Raw genomic sequence first — 21,088 nt, 5'->3', positions numbered from 1 at the left:
TCTTACCTGCCTTCTCAAATTTCCTGTAGGTCCTGTGTAATTTCATTGTGTGTCCTCCTGCTGGAATGTAAGCTTTATGAGGGCAAGGATCTTTGTTTGTTTTGTTCACTGCTGTTTCTCAGGTGCTTAGAACAGGGGCAGGTGCATAATAGGTGCTCCAAAGAGATTTGTGTATAAACGAATGAAATAAATAATGCATAAATGAGTAAGTGAATGAACTAAAGATAATCTAGAGTCGGGACTGTAGTAATCCAGGATTTACAAATTTAAACTTTTGAATTTGATTCCAGACTCTGCCACTTAATCTTGGCCCTGTCATCTAACCTTTCTGGGCCTCTGTTTCCTCGTGTATTAAATTAATTGGTTATTCATTCATTCAATTAATATCCATTGCGACACAGCTACGATCAAGAGGATACTACTTTATATTCAAATCCTACTAACCTTGCTGAGCACGGAACCCCGAAGCTTAGAAAAGTCCCGCCTCTCCAGAGCCCCGCCCACCCGCCATGCCCATCTTCAGGCTCCGCCCTGATTCAGCACTGCTCGCCAGGCCAGTGTAGAAGCTCCGCCTTCATCGTGCAGTCATCCAATGGCCAAGATACACGGCTAGGTAAATGTTAGGGAGCTTTAGGTGTCCTCTTGGCGCCTGACCAGAGTCTTGGGGAATTCGGTTCCTCTTGAGTAGTCACTTCTCCGAGTTACCTCTGCGAAATGCAGGACCACCCGCTCCCCCAGGTTCCCTCGGAAAGGTCGGACAAGCCTGCCGAGCCCCGTCGCAGCCCTCCCTGGGAGCCCTAGGTCTTCACTGGACAAGGCTCTCGCCCCGCGGAATTCTGGGAGTGGTAGTTTCTTCCTTCGGGTTCCTTCCAGGTACACTGGTGGTCAAGACTCGTAAGACTACGATTCCCAGACGCCTGAGAAAATGGCTGGTCACGTGGCCAGCAAGGCCGCGCGGGCTGGTGGGCGGGGGCCCGGCCGGAGCTCTGCATCTGTCAGTGACTCCACGAGTCCTCTGGACCCCCTTGGCCCCAAGACCCCAGCATGGTGCGTGCGGGCGCTGTGGGGACGCATCTCCCCACGTCCGGCTTGGACATCTTCGGGGACTTGAGAAAGATGAACAAGCGCCAGGTAAGGGTGGCCCGCGTGGGGGGCGCGCCCGGGGCCGGGAGGGGGGGCCGAGGCTGCCTGCAGTTGCGGGGAGTCAGGGCATCCGGGGTAGCGTTCTGGCAAGGACAGCGCCCTGCGACTCTCGCCCCAGGATCTCATAGGCCCGGGGTTCGGGTCCGCACTGACCCACGTGTGGGCAGGTGTATGTGCCCTCTTGCGTTGCCAAGAGCCCAGCGAGGGGAGGGTGGCCAGAAAGGGGAAGAAAATGGAATTCTAGTCCTGTGGGTGTCAAATGCGGTTGAGAAAGAGAAGAGAGTTGACTCGGCTGTGAGTGACAGCTGTCTGCACGCACTTAAAGGGCCAGCCCGTGGAAGGGGGAACAGAATTCTCTGCCGGGCTCCCGAGGCCTGACGCCCGGAGGAACGCCGCCTACCTCGGCGAGAGGAAGGAACTTTCCGACGATGGGAACTGCACGCTAGTGCCTCCAGACTAGTTTCTTCGCATCCGGGGAAGTGTTTTCCCCGCCGTGCGTCTGGACGAAATAAAGTTCCTTGTGCTTAGAGAGCTCAGTGGTGGTGCTCAGTCCGTGTGGACTGAAGCAGTGTTCCAGAAGGGATTCCAGAAGTCTCTGACTCCTTTAAAATTTTTTTTAATTTTATTGAAGTGCAGTTCACTTAAGATAATGTGGACCTTTCAGGTATCTCTAACTACTTTCTCAGGTTCTATCTTCTGACTGCGCCCTGCGTCTAGGAGGCAGCGAGCAGGGCATCTTTGGGCAGCTGGGGTTGGTGTCTCACTCTTCTGTGACCTCAGAGGAGACTTCCTTTTTGCTCTCTCCTGAGTGAGGTCTTGGCCCGGATCACTGCCTGTGGGTCTTTCGTTTCATTGTAAAGAAAGAGGAGTAGGGACTGGAAAGGAAGCTCTCTCCTCCGGGAAAAACGAGATCGCTTAAGCTTCTAGATGGGGAATTTCGGGGACCTGTAGGGCACAAATACCGTGATGGATATTAATGGATCCTAATACTTCTATTGATACTAATAATAAAGTGTGCTAAGAAAAATGGAACCCTTCTACTGGGAAGTTGTGATTGTTATTGAAAGTGGCACCAATTGTCATGATTTTGGTGGCATTCTGTTTCCTTTGTCCTGTATTGAGTGAGGTGATGCCCATGGCAGGGCACAAGTTATTCCTCCGGATATATATATTTTTTCCATATAGAATTTCAGACTAGTGCAGTAATGTGGGAGAGTTTGGTGATTTGCATTTCATGAGCTCTGTTTAGAATCTGGTTGTTTCTAGGTGTGCATAGCTGATGAGCTCCTGGGAGTGGCTGTGATTAAGACAAGTTGTGGCTGTGATTATCACCAGCTTGAGAAACCAGCGGCTAATGTCTTGAGCATTGATACTGTCCCCCCAAAAATCTTCTAGGAAACAGAGCTTTGTTTAAAAACCTAGACTTAACTGGCTAGGTTTTTAAAATGTCTCTAAAATTGGTGTGGTTACGGATGATTATAATTGCAGACTATCGGAGAAGGCCTTGAATGTATCAATCCCTAAGCCATTTTGGAAGAGGGATAACGCCTGTTAGTAGCTGTTGCATTGCCTTTGTTTTCCTAGTCTTCTAATTAATATTCAGAAGCTCAAATAGGCCGCCTCTTGGTACTTTTATTTGTTTTTTAAGCTTTTCCTTTAGCTTGTTTCTTTTCCCCTCCAAGACAGCCTGCTGTGACCCCTTGTCAGGCAGGCATGCTCCACTGATCCTGGAAGTCGCACCTCCTCTCTCTGCTGCCCCTGCTTACTCTTAATTAATTAAGGCAAGAGCCACAGGCAAAAACAAGGCCTCTTTCTTTCTGCAGTGAGGAAGGGAAGAAGAAATACAGCTACTGGCATTCCTGCTGCTCTGTGGGCCAGAATATGTGGTCTCAAATGTTTGTTTAAAACCCTCAGGCAATGGCCATCTCGCCATTGGTTGACAAAGGCTGAGTGTGGGCTCGCTTCTGAACTCCGCTGGGTTATTTAGTGCCCAGCATACAAAGTTGGAAGGCAAAGATGAACAACCACAAAGGCACTTTGTCAGCAGTTCTAAAGGGGGGAGGGGCGGGGGCGGGTGGAGGACATCTGTCATAGTGTCAGTAATACACAAAATATGTTTGTAGATTCCAGGATTTCAATCCTAGACTCAGATGAGTAGGTCCCTTAAAGACATAGTGTTGGAAGTGTGATCTGTTGTTAGGTGTTTGTATAATTGCCCATTGCTTTAGCAAATAGATGTCTTGCTCAAAGGAAGGTTTTTTTAAGAAATTATTTTACTTCCCCTCGATGACTATTTCAAGCATAGGAACTCGTACTGGAAACTATATTTGTAGCACCCGGTCTTTATTAGGTAAATGGTGAGGTTTCTGTAATGTACTTTTTGCAGGGTGGAGCCTAACGGTTTGAAAACCTCTCTAAAAACGACAATCTCTGTTTAAATCTGTGGCTTGAGGCTTTCCTAATCAGATCTGTAATTCATAGTGAAACAAAGTTTATTAACAGATCCTCCGAGTCAGGCAGAGCAGGTGGAAAAGTTTTTGAGTGGACGGCAGTGGAGGGCTTCTGCTTTAGACTGATGTGACCAGACCGATTTTACTTGACAAGCATCACAGTGCCCGTTTACCACTGCAGGATCCTTTTTTCACTCTCCTGGGAATTTAATGATAGTTTCATAATTTGCTATTGACATAATAAATAGCCAAAGAGGTTTTAAAAATGGTGTGCCACTTTTATTTTGAGCTACATTTATTTTCCTGTTTTCATTTATTACATCAAAAGATCCTCAGTTATTTTAATTCACTTCCTGTGTCCCCACTTTCGTTCCTGTCCTTTATTGGATTTCATAATTTCACATAGGTGTCATCTTAGCAAGAGACCGGTTTGAGCTCTGCTTTTCCTTCCTTAGTGTCACATCAGAATATGTTTTCATGTTGTTCCACACTCTTCCAAATGAATATTTTAATAACATATAATATCCTGTCAAATTGCACTTCCTTTAAACAGGTTTCGGAATTAATTCATTCAATTCCTAGTCAGGGTACATGCCTGGGTTGCAGGCTCAGTCCCCGGTCAGGGCTCAGTCCCCGGTCAGGGTGTGTACGAGAGGGAACTGATTGATGTTTCTCTCACATCGATGTTCCTCTCCCTCTCTTTCTCCCTTCTTTCCCCTCCCTGTAAAAATAAATTTAAAAAATATTTTAAAAAAAGTGAATAGAGAAATAGTTGAAAGCAGAAAATATAATCATTCATAATTCCACCACACTGAGATAGCCTCTGTTAGCATCTTGGGCCTTTGTGTGTGTGTTTTCTAAACTGTTTTATTGCTTGTGGAGATTCTAGTATGGCCTGCATTTTTCACTTAACAGATCTTAAATGTTGGTCATGTCATGAAAAGTTTTTGTGCATTCTTGTAAGTAGCTCGGTAACTTGCCATTATTAGTCAGTCATTTCTCTATTATTGCTCATATAGTTCCTTGTCCCTGTTGTTAGAAATAAGACTGGTAAATATCTTGGGCCACAATCCCCCAGCTGCCTTTATTGTAGACGGAATTTCAAGAAGTAGAATTACTGAGCTAAGAACAACCTTGTGAGGCTAAAGTGCTTCCTGAAGGGTCGTGCCCCCTTGCATTCCCAGCACAGTGCACCTTTGCTGAGAACTGAGTATTAGCATTAAAAAACAAACAAAAAAAACACCTTTAAATTTGCTAGGCAAAACGGTGGGGAGAGGCAGGGTTTGGTCTGAACACTTAACATGTTTATTCACCACTTGCATTTCTTCCCTGGAAAACTATAGTTGTAGGATTTTACTTCCTTTTTGCTCCAAGATACGAAACCAGGAAAGGAAACTAGATCCATCAAAAGTAGAAGCTAGAAAACTGATGAAAGAGTGGTAACTGAGAGCCAGAAAAAGCCCAAATCTAAGCCAGCAGCGCAGCGGGGGAAACTGAGGAACAGCATCACCACTTATGCCACAGAGTTCCCAAAGACTCGCGAACCGGCATCGTCTGTGCCTGCCAGGGAAGGGGAGGTGGGACCCAGATCACTTTGATCGGGTGAAAAAGCTGAGAAGCAGATCTCTAGCTGACCTCCCCTCCCCAGCCCCTTGGAGGTGTTCCTCTCCTGGGCAGGGGTCTGGACGTTAATTCCCTGGAGGGAAGGTCCTGGAGTGAGGGCTGCCGGGCCCAGTGGAGGATGTCGCTGCTAGGCTGCAGGGACCACGTGCAGGTGATGGAGAGACCCGTGAAGGGCGCAGGTCCGGAAAGAACAGGAGCCCTGCCGTGTAGGTGACACAGGTGCCAGAAGACAGGTGGAGGGGGTCAGGTGGGGGGTTAGAGACACGGGATTGGGCAGTTACAGTCCCAGGCGTGGTGCCGAGGGGGGGTGGCTCAGGCGGAGGGAGGAGGTCGTTGGCCATCAGGAGGCCCAGGAATTGGGACGCCAGTGTTGGGTGGGCCATCCCCATGGTCCCTCAGGTCACCATGGCAACCGCAGGGATTGTGAAGAGGGAGCTGGAGGCCAGAGTAAGAGCCCTGCAGAGGACAGGAAGGGCAGACGGCCTTAGGGGCTTACATTTCCAGGAGCACTAGGCACAGTGGCTTCTGTGCCAATGGCCTCTTGGAGGACGGAGGGCATCTGGGCCAACAATTCAGCCGCAGCTCCACCGGGTTTTGCACCAAGGGCAGGTGTTGCATTTCCCCTCATTCCCCGTGGCTGGTGGGGTGGCAGGCACTTGTGAGCAAGGGAGAGCCTTGTGCTTCATTCAGCATGTGAGGGACAGGGCGGATGAGGACGAGCCCCGTGGGTCTAACTCAGTGGTCTGAGGTGCGGCTTAGAATTCTGTATGGACTCAGGTGATTTTCCATTTGTGGCAAACCCAACCGTGCAGGTGTTTAAAGGTTTTGTTGACTTCTAACATGTACTTTCAGACAGAGCAGCGCCCCCTTGCTGAGTACCCTAGACTCCGAAGCCTCGTCGGGGCCTCTTCGGCCAGGCAGCTGAGGGCCGTCCCAGGTGGCCACGCTGCGCGCAGGTGCTCAGGTCAGCTGTGCGCACCCCGCGCTGCAGCTGGGCCCTGGCGGCGGAGTTGAGTGGCGGGACCCTTCCCGGGTCAAAGGTACTGGGAAATCCAGGAGAAGTTAGTCAGTCTTAGCGAAGCTTTAGCAAAGCAGGTCCCTGGGACACCTGGTTTTCCCCTCATCCCACGGGCAAAAGTGGACAGACTACCTGCTTTTGTAGGCTGTGTAAGTTTGTTTCAGGTTATCACAGCTTTGCATTATTTTAAAAAACAAGCACACACACAGTTTAGGGTTGGTGCGTACTCTGCCCTTGTTCACTCTGGTTTGACCTTTCCCGTCCAGCTCTACTACCAGGTTTTAAACTTCGCCATGATCGTGTCCTCTGCGCTCATGATCTGGAAAGGCCTGATCGTCCTCACTGGCAGCGAGAGCCCCATCGTGGTGGTGCTGAGGTAGGTGCCCTGGCCCCGCCGCAGCGCCGCAGCCGAGGCTCGCTGTTGCACCCGGATAACAGGCTTCGTGATACTGGCGTGAGACTTATTTTATTTTTTCTGGCTTCTGTTGAAAATCTTATTTTTTTCCAACAGACAATTCAGAGCTTTTATCATGTCCATGCTAATGCTCCACTGCAAAAAGATATGTTTTTGTATTGTAATGTTTTAATCCATGTCAAATGACAATTTAATAAAATGATAATAATGTATCATTTGTGTACAAATTGATTTTTAAAGAGGTAATTTAAAACTGTTACTTGAGTTTCTTTGTACCAAATAGGCAGGGGTAGATATCCCCAGTGCGTAGCAGAGTGTCTAGTGTTTTTTTTTAAGCTTCCGCAGCACTGCTGTAAGTGGCTACTCTCGGACTACTACTCTTATAAAGTACAGCTTGTTTATTTTAGAGGAGTTCATATTTTAGTTGACATCATGTAGCCATCCAGTCATGCAAGGGGAGAAACTTAACAACAATTTGAAATTGAATAACCATGTTCAGGAGCCCTTGGTGCTTTAAGACGCTTGGTGTGGCTCAGTTGGTTGGAGCATCGTCCCGTAACCAAAAGGTTTTGGGTTTGAGTCCCGGTCAGGGCACATACCTGGGTTGTGGGTCTGATTCCTGTCCAGGTGCATACAGGAAGCAACCAACTGATGCTTCTCTTGAAAATGTTCTTGGGTGAGGAATTAAAAAAAAAAAAGATGCTCTCTGTGCATGTGTCTTAGATCATTGAGTCTTAATTATGGAGAGTGGGGTGGAGGTCCTCTCTTTGGCAGGCGGCCCTGGGCTGTAGCGGCGACTTGGGCAGGGTCACAGCTGGCTGGTGCAGCAGCCAGGACCAGCACGCAGGGTTCTGGGCTCCCGAGGCAGTGCCCCTCCCTCCGCTGAGCCCACCGCTGCCTCACGGGCGTCTGCCATGGGCCCAGCCCCACCAGGCTGCCCTGTGTGGCCGCCGAGGGGCCCGCTTCTAGAGATACAGTGTTTTCACAAATTGGGGGTTCGCACTATGCTCCGAGAGTGCCCTGGGGTCCGGGTGGTAGTTAGGAGGGAGCAGGGGCCCACGCTCATGGGTTCGAGACCTGTAGCCTCACCTCAGTTATGACAGCTTCACTTCATATATCACATATTAGACTTCCTACTAAAATTTCATTGGAAAGATAGATTTTAAGGCTTTAAAAAAGAAATTAAAAAGCTCAAATTTATTTTTATTTTTTAAATTATTTTAAAAAAATTTATTGAGGTGACATTGATTAATAAAATTATATAGGTTTCAGGTATGCCATTCTATGTGATACATCATCTGTATATTGCATTGTGTGTTTACCACGTCAAGTCTCCTTCCATGACCATTATCCCCCATGTGCCCTGTCCTCACCCCGCCACCCCTCCTTCCCTCTGGTAATAACCGTACTGTTGTCTTGTCTGTGAGGGCTTTTTATTTATTTTTGCTTAATCCCTTCGCCTTTTCTCACCCTACCCCCTACCCCCCCCCCCCCCCCCCGACAGCCGTCAGTCTGTTCTCTGGATCTGAGTCAGTTTCTGTTTCGTTTGTCAGTTTATTTTGTTCATTAGGTTCCACATGTGAGTGAGATCGTTTAGATGGGCCCTCTCACTTAACAGCCGGGGACCCGAGGTCCAGAAAGGCCGGGTCGCTTGCATCTCACAGTCATTTTGGCAGAGCCGAGCCTAGGTTTGAGATGTTCTGGCTCTTGTTAAATCACACACACACACACACACACAAAGACAATTGTTGTGAGATTGCAGTTTGTAGGGACTTTTTGTTTTTTAACCACCCTTTACAGTTCTAAAGCAGTTTGGTTTGTCAACATAAACTGTTGGCATCAGGAGAGGTGTGACCTTGGGCAACACTGACCTTGGGGGAGTGCCTGGCCCATGAGGCAAGCAAGAGGAAGTTGATGTCGGTGAGACATTTCAAGAAACTGCTTTCCTTATGGGCCACGGTAACGGCTCCTGATGCCGGACTCCCACCTCGGAGACCTGCCCGGGTCGCTTTATAAAAACACTTTCCCATTGGCTGTTTTCAGGAATTTTGTTGAAGGAGGATGAAGCGGTAGATAAAGAAATTATCTTAGGTATTTTAGTCATTATTCTTTAAAAGAAGACAAAACCCTAAAGCAATTATGTTTTATTTTCAAAAAAAGACAAAATAAACGTTCATATTGGGGGACAAAAGCCCCAACTTTATTGTTACTCAGATTTCTTTTTCTTTCCCTCTTAGTTATTTATATTTCTAGCCCGTTCTACCGCTCTTTTCCGATCTCCTAGTTTTAATTACTAGGTCTGTTACCACGCTTAGTGTCACTGGTCTCACTACACATGAACACATCGGCAGGCAGTTAGTGACAGGCAGTCTCCTTGCTGTGTTCCCCATGTGCCGACAGGTTTAAGGTGTGCGGGGCTGGGAGGGATGGGGGGCTAACTTCTTGAGCTGCTTCCATGGGGAACCCCTGTTTCCCTTTAAAGCTCTCTGTTTCTTGACTAATGTGGTTCATTCTCCTGCTTCCAGCCCTCAACAAGCTCATCCACGATTGGTCGTGTGACCCCTACGTAGCCACGTGGCTCAGTCTCAGACTTAAACCTGAGAAGAAATCGTCTCCTTTCTTACTTAATGTGACCGCGTTGCGCAGTCCGGAGGAAACACTGTGGCTTGTTTTATAGCTCATAAACCTACTGTGCTATTGATGAATGTTGAAATTCTAACTCATATGTTTATTATTAAATTTATTATGATTTGAAATGTTCCCCTTGTGACTCCGGGGTAATTTGGATGTGATTTTGTTTCTTTCTAGTGGCAGCATGGAGCCAGCCTTTCACAGGGGCGACCTTCTCTTCCTGACAAATTTCCGGGAAGACCCTATTAGAGCTGGTGAAATCGTCGTTTTTAAGGTGGAAGGACGGGACATCCCAATAGTTCACAGAGTAATCAAAGTTCATGAAAAGTAAAGAGGCTTTATTTCTTTCTGGTGGCGTTATGTAAATTTCTGGTAGAATGTTTTACTGGTTGATTAGAAAGTGCAAAAACACCAAATTATGTTTCTAGTTCTGCCATTTTCTGGTTCGGTGACTTTGGACCTGCTACTTAACTCAATTTATAAGATGGGAACGTAATACTTCACCCACAGTGTCTCACAGGGTGATTTTGAGAATTAAATGAACTGATGCTTACTAAAGAACTTGAAAATAGTAAGGTGGCATGTATTATGGCATAATATTAGTTATTTGAAGGAGTCCCAAAGATAATCAAATCCCATTATAATTGAAGATTATTTTGATATGAGAATTATTTTCTCAAATGCAGAAAGTTACCATTTTATTTGTTACTTTGGACCAAGTGACATTCTTAACAGCAGTATTAGCCCTGTGGATAAAAATCCCTTTCCCCAACTCTTCCCATGACTTTGCCATTACATACCCTGCATCAATTCTCTCCCGGACCCCCACAAATGGCCTTGCTTTTCCATTAAATGCCAGTGATGACTTAATAAGACACTCTTTGAGAACCAGAAACGGTTACTTCTAGCTCAGTTACATTATGTTCCCATGAGATACTACAATCACACATGATCGGTGAAAATGTTACAGTTTATATACTTGGCTATTCCTTTACCCTTGTTCAGGCTTAGTGGCGCATTTTCACCTGCATGAGGTATGGAATTAAATTTAGGTTTGTGTATTTGTGTTTTTGATGGCACATGACCCATCCCGGGTGTATGAGGGCATGCCAGAGAGTCCCGTTCCGTTCACTGCCTCCAGGTTCCCCAGCGATGTAGAGATATTCCTTTCATTTTACTCTAAGTATTAGAATGACCCTGTTTCAGTTTGCGTTACTACAATAACGTTACTTGATCTCTACTTGTGAACTGTTGAAGAGATATACTCAGTCACGATGTGACAGTACTCTCACCTGATTTGAAAATAATTTCTAAAGATGGGAAACTGTTTGAAGTAGAGGAAATAATGATGACTTGCTGTAATCTGCATGAATTGTGAGAGACTGCCAGATTTTTATCCTGTTTATTCCCTTTAAAACCGTGACTGCAAATCGGCTTGTTCCTTTTGGTGTGGTTTGAAACACTTGTGGGCTTTTAAGCTTTTATCAAATTCTAATAGAGCTTTTATTTTTTTATTTGTCTACTGAAACAAAACACTCTTTATAGCTCTATAATGCTGTAATGTTGTGTTTCTAGTGTCGAGGCTATGTAAGCACCAGTTTAGAATGTTTCAAATGAATCCCACGTGTGTTTAACACACTGGTTTTAGGCCATTTGTGATTCCTATTTCTTTGCAAACTGGATTTTACACCACTTTGCTCAGTGGAGAAAGAAGTAATGCATTAACACAGTCTGCATTTGGTGGGCAAAGTGTTTGAGGAAAGGGAAAAGGACACTTGCCTTTGACTTACCGTGTGCTCAGATCTGTGTGATCTGAGATCAAGTTCACGTCCAGAGTGAAGAGGAATATAATCCATGTTAACAAGCTGGCCCGTGAGGACTAAGAGAGTGAAACAGTTGCTGGAAGCTAATCATTGCCTTCCTGGTGCCCTTGTGCTTTGCTGTACTTTTTGGTTGTCAGGGTAACTAGAGTGTTTTAGCATTTAAGTCTATAAAATTGCCGTTAGATTTGTGCTTTGGTTGAATGGTTATCTGTACACAGTCATCTTAGACCAGGAAAGATCAGGTTATCTTAGACTGCTTTTCTAAATGCTCGTATCTGGCTCTACACTGTTGGATAAACTAATATTGTTCTAATGGTGCTGAAAATAACTTTTGAAAGGACATTATTTTGTTTTTCAGAGATAACGGAGACATCAAATTTCTGACCAAAGGAGATAATAATGAAGTCGACGACAGAGGCTTGTACAAAGAAGGCCAGAACTGGCTGGAAAAGAAGGACGTGGTGGGAAGAGCCAGAGGGTGAGGGTCTGCTTTTAAGTCACGTGGAAGATTCAGGAAAAGACAGTGGAAACATTCATTTAAACAGTGTATGTCAGGGGGCTGCCTGTGGCTCTGGGGGTGTTGTGACAGCCAAGTAAAACTCAGAACTGACCAAGCACCTAAAGGCTAAGGCTGAATGCAAATATGTTATCTGTGTCATGGGTTTGAAACTACTTTTTGAAATAAACCCTCCTCTAGAGATTAGTTATTTGTGGGTCTTAAATAACAATTACAGTAAATCCTCACAGAGATAACCACTGTTTAACACTTGAGTGAGTATTCTAGATCCTTGCTGTATCTCCTGCAGATGTGTATGCATATGTAACATAGCATTTTACATGGACCAATTTATTTATTTATTTACCCAGTAGGAAGTTGGAAATAGCTTTTAGTGTCAAATCTACATCTATAGCTTTTTAAATGGCTACATGCCGGTCCCCTGAGAATCATGACTTCCTCTTTTGGTGGCTTTTAAGATCATTTCCTGTTTTTCACTATTAAAAACAGTTCTGTGATAAATCTTATAATATTTATCTTTGCATAATTGTTCCAGCAAAGGGTTCTGTTTCTGATTGACAGCAGACAGTATATACTCTTATTAGAAAACAAAAAAAAAAAAACTCTTCTTCTCTTTCTGGTGACTCTTCCGTGTTGAACCCTTGTTAGAAAGGCATTTTTTAAAAACCTGATCTAAATCCCACCAGCTGTGTAAGGCTGTGGGGAAAACTGGTTCCTATTTTCTAGGGTTCAGCTTTATTCATCAGATTGTAGTTTCATGCCTCTTTCTCCCTGCTCACCTTTTAACCACGTTTACTCTGTTGCATTTCCTCCTGAATGCCTGCGGGGAGGTGAGACGGACTCTAATTGGTCCGTTCTGTAATGTTAGAAATTCTGGTATAGGTTTTGTATAAGTGGGAGGTTGAAGCCACTGATTTAAAGAAGACCCAAGGTGACTAAGAGTGTGTGACCTTCCTTCCCTGGGTGACATTAATTTTGTCAGCGTAATGGCTGCCTTGCCAGTGCTTCAAACCTTCTCTCTCTGGGATCATAATCGTGTTTGGGTGAAAGTTATGAGATTCACATTGATTTGTATTCACTGCCCAATATACTTGTTTGCCACATCTGAAAAGCACTGAGGGATGAAAATGATGATGATTCTAGAGGAAACTAATTACCCGTATACTTGAAACGCTTTCTCTAACAACGGTTTTTAGAGAGGCTATCTGAGTCTGACTTCTGTACTGAAAAATGAGTAACAAGGTTGATGAAAGTTGCCCATTGCATTGGTACAAATAGCTCAACTATTTTAATTCTGTTATTGGGAGTGCAGCAAACGGAGACTAGGAGCCTCTCTAGCTGAAATCCTGGGCCTGCTTAAGAAACGCTGCTGGCTGTTGGCTCGGACGTTTTGTCCGAAGGCCTTCTGAGACAGGAGTGACAGTCCCCCAGCAGCCCCGGTCCGTGGCGCGCCCAAGGAAGACCTGTTTTCTAAGTTAGCTGATTTATAGTGTTTTCAAAGGTTGCCACGATATTACAAACAATTCTGATATTTCTGGCTTTTTATCTCACAGGTTTTTACCATATGTTGGTATGGTCACCATAATAATGAACGACTATCCAAAATTCAAGGTAGGAATTTATGTGTCTCTGTGTTTAAAAAAAAAAAAAAAAAAAATTGGAGCTTTTACACGTGCAACTATAAAGACTCAGTTTGTTTAAAATGTTTTGCTAGTTTTTTCTGCAGTGTTTTTCATTAGCTACAAAATAAACACAATCATTTCAATTATGTATTTAAAACAGCTGCTTTCATCTTTTATGTTCATACTGTGTTCTAAAATGGCACCTGTGTTTGTTGCTTTTTAGTATAGAAATAAACAAAAAAAAGTACAATAAACTCAGCAATGGCAATTTCCAAATGTCAATGAAAATGGTGTCTGTATTTTTTAAAAAACACTTGAAAAACAATAGGAAACCTACGCAGGAATGAGTGGTGCATTAGCTGCGTTTTGGAGATTTGAGCCTTAGTCCTTCAATACATTTTTGGGTTTTTAACCACAATGTGCCCTTGAACAGCTAATTTGGAGAACAAGGCATGGGGGGCGAGGTCACCTTTTGATTCTGTCCTCAGCCCGATATGAACAGACTTCACCTGAACACATTTACAAATCAAATTTATCTGTAGACCTCGCGGTAATTTTCCGTTCTGTTTTCTTTGCAGTACGCTCTTTTGGCTGTAATGGGTGCGTATGTGTTACTGAAACGCGAATCCTAAAATGAGAAGCAGTTCCTGGGACCAGATTGAAATGGATTCTATTGAAAAAGAGAACAACTAATATATTTGAAACGTTCCACTTTCTGTATAAAAGGGAAACAATGTCGAGAGATGTTTGTGTCTTGACCAAATAAATGCCTCATCAGTAAAGATTGGTGTCTTTCGTGGGCTCTGATGTGGATCCGCTCTGCCTGCCTGCCCTGTGGTGGTCACCCTGCAGCGGGGTGGCGGTTCTTCCCCACTTTAGGAATCAGGCAGCGCTTCTGGGCCCGCTGCGGCGGGGGACAGTGCATTGTCCACACAATAGAGTTGTAACGTCTGAGTTTCAAAAATAAAATTCTTTGCCTAACCCAGTGGCATTTCAGGGGGAAACAAACAGGCCCTGGAAAAGAGATTGTTTCTTTTGTATTAAAGTAGCATCTGGTAACTCATTAAGCCTAAAACTGCTTGTAGAACGAAAGGTGTAATCTGCTTCGTTTTGGTGGTTTGATATATCTTGAGATGGTTGGGTAAATTATTTTAAAGTGTGTAGTAAATTATAAAACAGTGCACACTCCTATGAAAAGCTGCAAAAAGTGCAGACAGGTGAAAGGGTCCTGTCCCTTTCCTCAGGTTCCCAGGCATCTCCACGTTTAATTTATTTGCATCATAGATGGTCCTTCACTGAAGTATTTGTCAGGCACTCATGTCCCAGCTGCTGTCTTCGGTGCTGGGAATATAAAGCCCCAGCCGGGATGGGGTTTGCAGCCAAATGGGAGGAAGAGACAAGAAACTGAGTCCTGATTTCAGGAGTGACAGACAGAGGCTATGAGGGAAGAGAAATTGGGGTAAGCATATGGAGGGCAAAAGTCCACGTGCTTTTCACAGGGAGGTCAGGGAAGAAGGGGTGGGGGGCATTGGCAGAGTCAGGAGAAGTGGGAGGGAGGGAAGCATGTAAATGCCCGGCTGCTGTTAATTGCGGGGGCTGATGCGGGAGGTGGGCCGAGGCCTGAGCCTCTGCATTCCTGGCGCGTGCCCAGGGAGTGCCCCGGCTGCCCTGCCAGCCCCTGGACCGGCCGCGCGGGGCCTGCCAGAGCGGCAGAGGAATGCAGAGGAGACCAGCGACGTGTTCAAACACACTCTTCAGTCTTAAAAACGGTCTTTTCACGGAGCAGATGATGGAGACCTCCTTCCCGTCAGAACTTGCAAATGTGCCTCCCTCTTTGAGGTCTGTCCAGTCCTGGTCTACGAGCTCGGAGTCCGTGAAAGTCACTTAGCCGCCTGTGGGCCTCGAGAGGCCTCCACGGAGGATGCGGACGCTTCCCTCCCTGGTGGTTCTGAGTAACAATCAGGTAATTCGTTGACTGCCCTGAGCACGGTGCTCGGTGTGTAGGCCCCGCGCTCCATCGACGGTCCCATTGTTGTGTGTTTTCTCTGCAGGGCAAACCCATGCCCCAAGCCGCTGTGCAGTGACTCTCCCCGGGAGCTCCAGGTTTGGTTAAGGAGCAGCAGGCGGGAGCCGCGGGGGGCGGCTTGCCAGGCCATCCTTTATCTCTACAAAAATAGGCGAGTGCAACAATAATGGCCCTCATGCTGTTGAAATCAGCAAAGTGAAAGGAAAAAAAATTGACAGATACTTTCTAAAAACATTATTCTCTTGTGCCCTTTAATAAACTCTTTTCTTACGAAAAATAGACTTTTCTTCCTTTAACTAAAAATGGAATTTAAAAATGTTTGGTCAAATCTTGATTATTTTATCATCTTCTTGGGGTTCTGTCACCGGTTAAGATAAACGTCGAAGGAGCCCTTGACGTGGTGGAGCTTCTCGGTAATTCTGTGAACGTGCCTAACGTTCTGAAATAAACTTTACAAAGACACCGAAGAGCCCGGTCGTGGCTCAGTCGGGCCACATAATTGTGGCTGTTAGAAGCGCCATCTCTTGGCATCTTACATCCTCTTGGTTTTTATAAAATGAAAGTGATGGCAGTTAACGCTGGGTCGAAGTCCTCTTAGCTGGGGCGCAGTGGCCACCTCCCTGTGCGGGGTGTACCAACAAAACCAGGCCCGTGCCCAGGCAGACCAAGCCAGCCCTGCGACATCCACGTCGCTGCCCTTAATTCACAGGGAGACCCTCTGGCTGGCGGCGTTCCTGTGCTCCTGGGACACAATTTCTCACGCAGCTGGGCAACCGCTTTTCCACTGCACGGCAGCTTAGAAGCACCCACGTAGTGAGACTCACCGAGAAGGGACAGGCCAAAGTATAAGAACAGGTGCAAGGATTTCAGGACGCCACCTGCCGTCTGTGGCGAAACCTTATGTCGTAAGGTTCTCTCAGGGCTTCCTCTCCTTTCAGTCGTCACTCCAACACTACCCATCACATGCCTCTTGTCAGGTTAACGGTGTCCCCACAGGCTTTTGCCATGTGGAAGGAGTTTTGTTTTTTTTTTAATAGACTTTTATTTTTTAGAGCAGTTTTGGTTCACAGCAAAATCGAATAGGAAGTACCAGAAGCTCCCACATACTCCAGTCTCCACAAAGACATATCCATCAACATTGATATCCCCTACTATCAACGTCCCGCAGCACAGGGGTACGTTTGTTGCAATTTATGGACCTCACTAACATGTCATCACCCGAAGTCCAGAGTTGACATCTGGGTTCAGCCTTGGTGGCATACATTCTATGAGTTTCAACAGATGGATAATGACAGGTGGCCACCACTGTAGTATCATCACGCAGAGTAGCTTGACTGTCCTAAAACCCTCTGCTCTGCCCGCTCATCCGCCCCACCCCCACGTCTGGCAACTGCTGTCTCCACAGTGTATTCTTTTCCAGAATGCAATCTACTAGGAATCACACCATCTGCAGCCCTTTCACACTGGCTTCTCTCACTTAGCAGTATGCACTTAAGGGCCCTCCACGCCTTTTCATGTCTTGATAGCTCATTTCTTTGTAGCCCTGAGTAACAGCCCATTGCATGGGTGGATCATAGTTTATCCAGTCCCCTACTGAAGAATATTCGGGTTGCGTCCACATTTTGATAATGAATCAAAGCTGCAATAAACATCCATGTACAGGTGTTCATGTGGATATGTTTCAATGTATTTGGGTAAATACTAGGGATCATATGCTAAGAATTGGTTTAGCTTTGTAAAAAACCACCAAATTGCCCTCCGAAGTGCCTGTACCATTTGCTTTGAAAAGACTGTCTTTGCGCCGTTATATTGCTTTTACTCCTTTTTCAAAGATTAGTTGACTTTATTTATCGGGGTCTGTTTCTGGGCTCTCTATTCTTTCTGTTGATCCATTGGTCTATTTTTTTCACCAATATCACACACCTTGATGACTGGAGCCTTGTAGTAAGTCTTGAAGTTGTGAGGGTTGGTCCTTCAATTTTGTTTTTCTTCAACATTGACTTGGCTATTCTGTTTTTGTTTTTTCTTTTCTTCTCCATATAAAATTTAGAATCATTTTGTCAATATCCATATTGCAGGATTTTTACTAGATATTTATATTTGGAAAAAACATACAACCGTTGTTATATTCCTTTCTAAGGTTTATTCCTGTGCCCACCTAGGAGGAAGAATTCTTTTCTTCCTTAAAATCTCCAGTTGATTTTTGTCTCCACTCCCGGGTCTGTGCACTGGTATAGAAACATCTGAGCGGCCGCCTCCTCCCCTAAGATTCCCTGGGAGCCTCTTCTGTGATTTTTGTTTGTGCTGACATGTTTGATATCCTGCACAGCATCCGGTTTGCTGTTGTGCTCAGACATACATTCCCCCTCCCTCTTGGTGATCGATTTCAGGAACCCTTGATTAGATCAGTGGATGTAAAGACAGAGAGATTGACTTTGACTTCTCACTAAGGAAAACATGGACCATAATAGAATCAGGCTGTCATTTAGAGCTCCTACCTGGGAGCACAGAGAGCAGCTAGTTGGATCTCGACAGTGGATTAAAGACCCAAAGGGGGCCTGCTGATTCTCAAATTTAACAAATCATCCTTACAATGGGGCATTTGGATCCCTGCAAGCACAAAGCTTTGGCTCAGGGTCCTGCTTCATGCCTTGTCTGCAGGCCAGATGCCTTTCCAACTCAACATGGGACACAAAAAAATGAAAAACAGCATTAAAAGATCATTTTTTACCTTTTCCTACTTGAACGGTTTTCTGCTTTCTGGTTTTTAATGGCTAAGTGAATATACCACTGTGAAACATTATAAAACTGAGCAAAGACCCAAACATGTACATGGCGAGTCCCAGTGTTTCAAGGGCTGGCTTGTTATGTGCCCTCCTGCCCCCAGGAGCGAGGTAGCTGCCGCGTTAGAAGTAATCGTGAGTCATCTTGGCTGTTAAAAAACTTGCCATGACTGGCGTGGTTCAGTGGATTGAGCCCCAGCCTGTGAACCGAAACGATTGCCAGTTCGATTCCTGGTCAGGGCACATGCCTGGGTTGCATGCAGGCCCAGGCCCCATTTGGGGTGAGCATTAGGCAGCTGATCCATATTTCTCTCACACATTGATGTTTCTTCCTCTCTCTTTCTCCCTTCTGTTCCTCTCTCTCTAAAAATAAATAAATAATTAAATAATTTTTAAAAATCCCCCAAAACTCAGGGGAATAAGTTGGTTCTCTTGGAAAAAATGTTCTCCTCTGTGGTCTGGAAACTGTGTCCTGTCAGTAAGCTGGCAGCCACGGAGCTTGCCTTGCCTGCCTTCTCGCTGCAACCCCAGTCTTGTGGGGCCTGGCGGCCAGGCGGTGGAAAGCGTCATTCCCTCTATTTTGTCCAGTTTTCTAGTTGCTTAACGTGGGAAGATAAATCTTGACCCCTTTCAGCTAGAAGTAGATATTAATTTTCAATCCTAGTTTCATTGCCACTTAATAGGTTTAAAAAGATTTTTAAATGTATTTATTTTTAGAGAGGGGGAGGGAGGGAGAAAGAGAGGGAGAGAAACATCGATGTGAGAGAGAAACATCGATTAGTTAGTTGCCTCTTGTATGCGCCCCGACTGGGGACTGAAGCTCCCACCCAGGCATGTGCCCTGACTGGGAATTGAACCTGCAACCTTTTGCTTTGCGGAACAATGCCCAACCAACTGAGCCATGCTGGTCAGGGCACCACTTAATATTTTTTTTAACTCATCAAATGTTATGCAATATATCTGTCCTGTCTAAGTTGTAAATAACAAAGTGATTCTCTTTCCAGCAGAAAAGCAACTCTTTGGAAGATTGTACAAAAACTGGGGCTGTGGGGGAGTGTGAATTAAGCTTATTGAATCACACATTGGCTTTGATTAAATAGGAACTGGGTCTAGTCAACTGAGTTTGGGCAGCGCTGGGCACAGGAGCACCTCCGCCCACAACCTCTGCTTTACATGGACTAGAGACTGACTTATGCAGATGCCTGCGCCCTACTCACCCTGCTACCCCACACACATGCACACACACATGCACATATGTGTGCATATGCACATATATGCACAGTGCACATGAGTGGTTTTTGATGGATTGCCTTGTTTAAAATTTCAGTCCAAATCAGTTAAGACTTTTTTTTTCAAATAATGAATTGTATCTTTCGGGCAACTGACAGGAACTTCCAAAATGAGAGTCCCAGCAGGAACTCTGACAGGTAAAATGTAAAATGGAGGCCAGGGTGTTGAAGCGGACATCTGAGAAACAAATAGCCGAAGAGAAGGATAGGTACTACACGGTGTGGAAGTGGAGTCCGTCAGCAGCTGTAATTCTTCCCGGCTCTCAGCTGGCAGCCGGGCCGGTGCAGCAGGCGAGCCAGCCCAGGCCCCGGGGGCTGTGACGGGTTTCCCATCACAAATGTGGCTCCCTTGCAGCAGGGTAGAGGTGACAAGACCTGTCTGCAGCTAGGAGCTAAATCTTCAAGCCCACATTTGCTTTGTCACCACGGATCTCCCTCCCCCCAGCTCTGGCCATTTCCAGCCTTTGCTGAGAGGGAGGCTAGCGGGAAGTCAGGGCCAGCGGTGGGGAAAAAACAGCTAGAGCAGGCCTGGGTTTGTTTTTCTTTTTTTAATTGTTTTTCTATTACAGTTGTCCCACTTTTTCCCCCACTGCTCCCCCCATCCCACCCACCCTTTCTCCAACAGTCAATTGAGTTTTCTAACGTAATTTTCTATATTTAATTTCTAAGGTCCCCTTCACCAGTGGCTTTCAGCCCTGGCCACCCATTAGAGTCGCCTGGGCACTTGGAATAATCAGGGTTCCTGGGATCCATTGCACACCATTTGAAAGAGAGTCTGCAGGTGGGACGGCACGTGCATTTTTGAAAAGCTCCCAGGCAAGGCTAATGGGCAGCCAGGTCCATGCCTCGTGGCAGGAGAGCACCTTCCTCACCCCTGTGTGGGAGAAGAATGTCCACTGAGCTGCAACCTGCCCTCATGCAGAGCATGTTTCCAGGGCAAGAGATCCCTGCATCTCCAACCCTCTCAGCTGCCAGAATTTTGAGGACCTGACCTGTGCACCTGGCCTTCACCATGGGGCAATGCCCTTCCCTGAGAGCCCCCTTCTCCTCACCTCCTTGGGTGATCTTCCAAGTCCCTCTCTGCCAGCAGCAATGCCATACCTGAGAAGGTACTTGGTGGGGGTGGCATATGAAGAAGTTGGGGAGGGGAGGGAGGGTGGCACTTTGCTCCCCACTCATGTAAGTGCCTTAAGTCACTGCTTCTCAAAACTTGACTGTGCAGCCCTGGCTGGGTGGTTCAGTTGGTTACAGTGTCATCCTGGCACACCAAGGTTGCAAGTTCGATCCCTGGTCAGGGCATAAACCTACGTTGCATTTTGATCCCCAGTTGAGGCATGTACAGGAGGCAACCTATTGATGTTTCTCTTTCACATTGATGTTTCTCTCCTTCTCTCTCTTTCTTAAATCAATAAATATATCCTCGGGTGAAGATTAAAAATTTTTTTAAAAACTTGACTGTTAGGACTCACCTGGGACATGGGACGTCTTGTGAAAATGCAGCTTCTGATGCTGGAGGCTTGGGGTGGGGCCTGAGAGTCTGCGTTTCTGATAATAATTTCCCAGGGGGTGTGGATGCTGCTTCCCTCCGCCCTGTTCTTGGAAGGGGGGGGGGTAAATTTGGACCAGCTGGGTCAGGTGGTTTCATAAGTGAGGATGCCAGGAACAAGGGGGACCCAGAGCCTTCCTGGGGTGGGATGCGAGTGGTATACTGATTTGGCCCAGACAAGGCTGCAGGCTCGACTGGAGCC

At 46.0% G+C, this 21,088-nt stretch overlaps 1 protein-coding gene across 1 annotated transcript; it reads left to right on the top strand.

Annotated features, from left to right (window-relative positions):
- Positions 1–950: 950 nt before the first annotated feature.
- SEC11C (SEC11 homolog C, signal peptidase complex subunit) lies at positions 951–14,024 on the top strand. The gene is made up of 6 exons (XM_090285429.1): positions 951–1,131; positions 6,501–6,610; positions 9,458–9,607; positions 11,462–11,581; positions 13,174–13,231; positions 13,821–14,024. The coding sequence occupies exons 1-6, from the start codon at positions 1,045–1,047 to the stop codon at positions 13,872–13,874; spliced, it is 579 nt and encodes a 192-aa protein (XP_090141555.1). The 5' UTR covers positions 951–1,044; the 3' UTR covers positions 13,875–14,024.
- Positions 14,025–21,088: the final 7,064 nt, after the last annotated feature.

Source organism: Furipterus horrens, unplaced genomic scaffold (assembly GCF_987537825.1).
Source record: "Furipterus horrens unplaced genomic scaffold, mFurHor1.1.pri manual_scaffold_8, whole genome shotgun sequence".
Classification (NCBI taxonomy): domain Eukaryota; kingdom Metazoa; phylum Chordata; class Mammalia; order Chiroptera; family Furipteridae; genus Furipterus; species Furipterus horrens.
The sequence above is the reverse complement of the archived record's forward strand: the minus strand, read 5'-3'. Positions and strand labels throughout refer to the sequence as shown.

Bases quoted from the DNA above. Each gene is read 5' to 3' on its own strand.
- SEC11C (XM_090285429.1), top strand. From the start codon at position 1,045: ATGGTGCGTGCGGGCGCTGTGGGGACGCATCTCCCCACGTCCGGCTTG. The intron at 6,611-9,457 runs GTAGGTGCCCTG...GTTTCTTTCTAG, and splicing joins CCCATCGTGGTGGTGCTGAG to TGGCAGCATGGAGCCAGCCT. The intron at 9,608-11,461 runs GTAAAGAGGCTT...TTTGTTTTTCAG, and splicing joins GTAATCAAAGTTCATGAAAA to AGATAACGGAGACATCAAAT.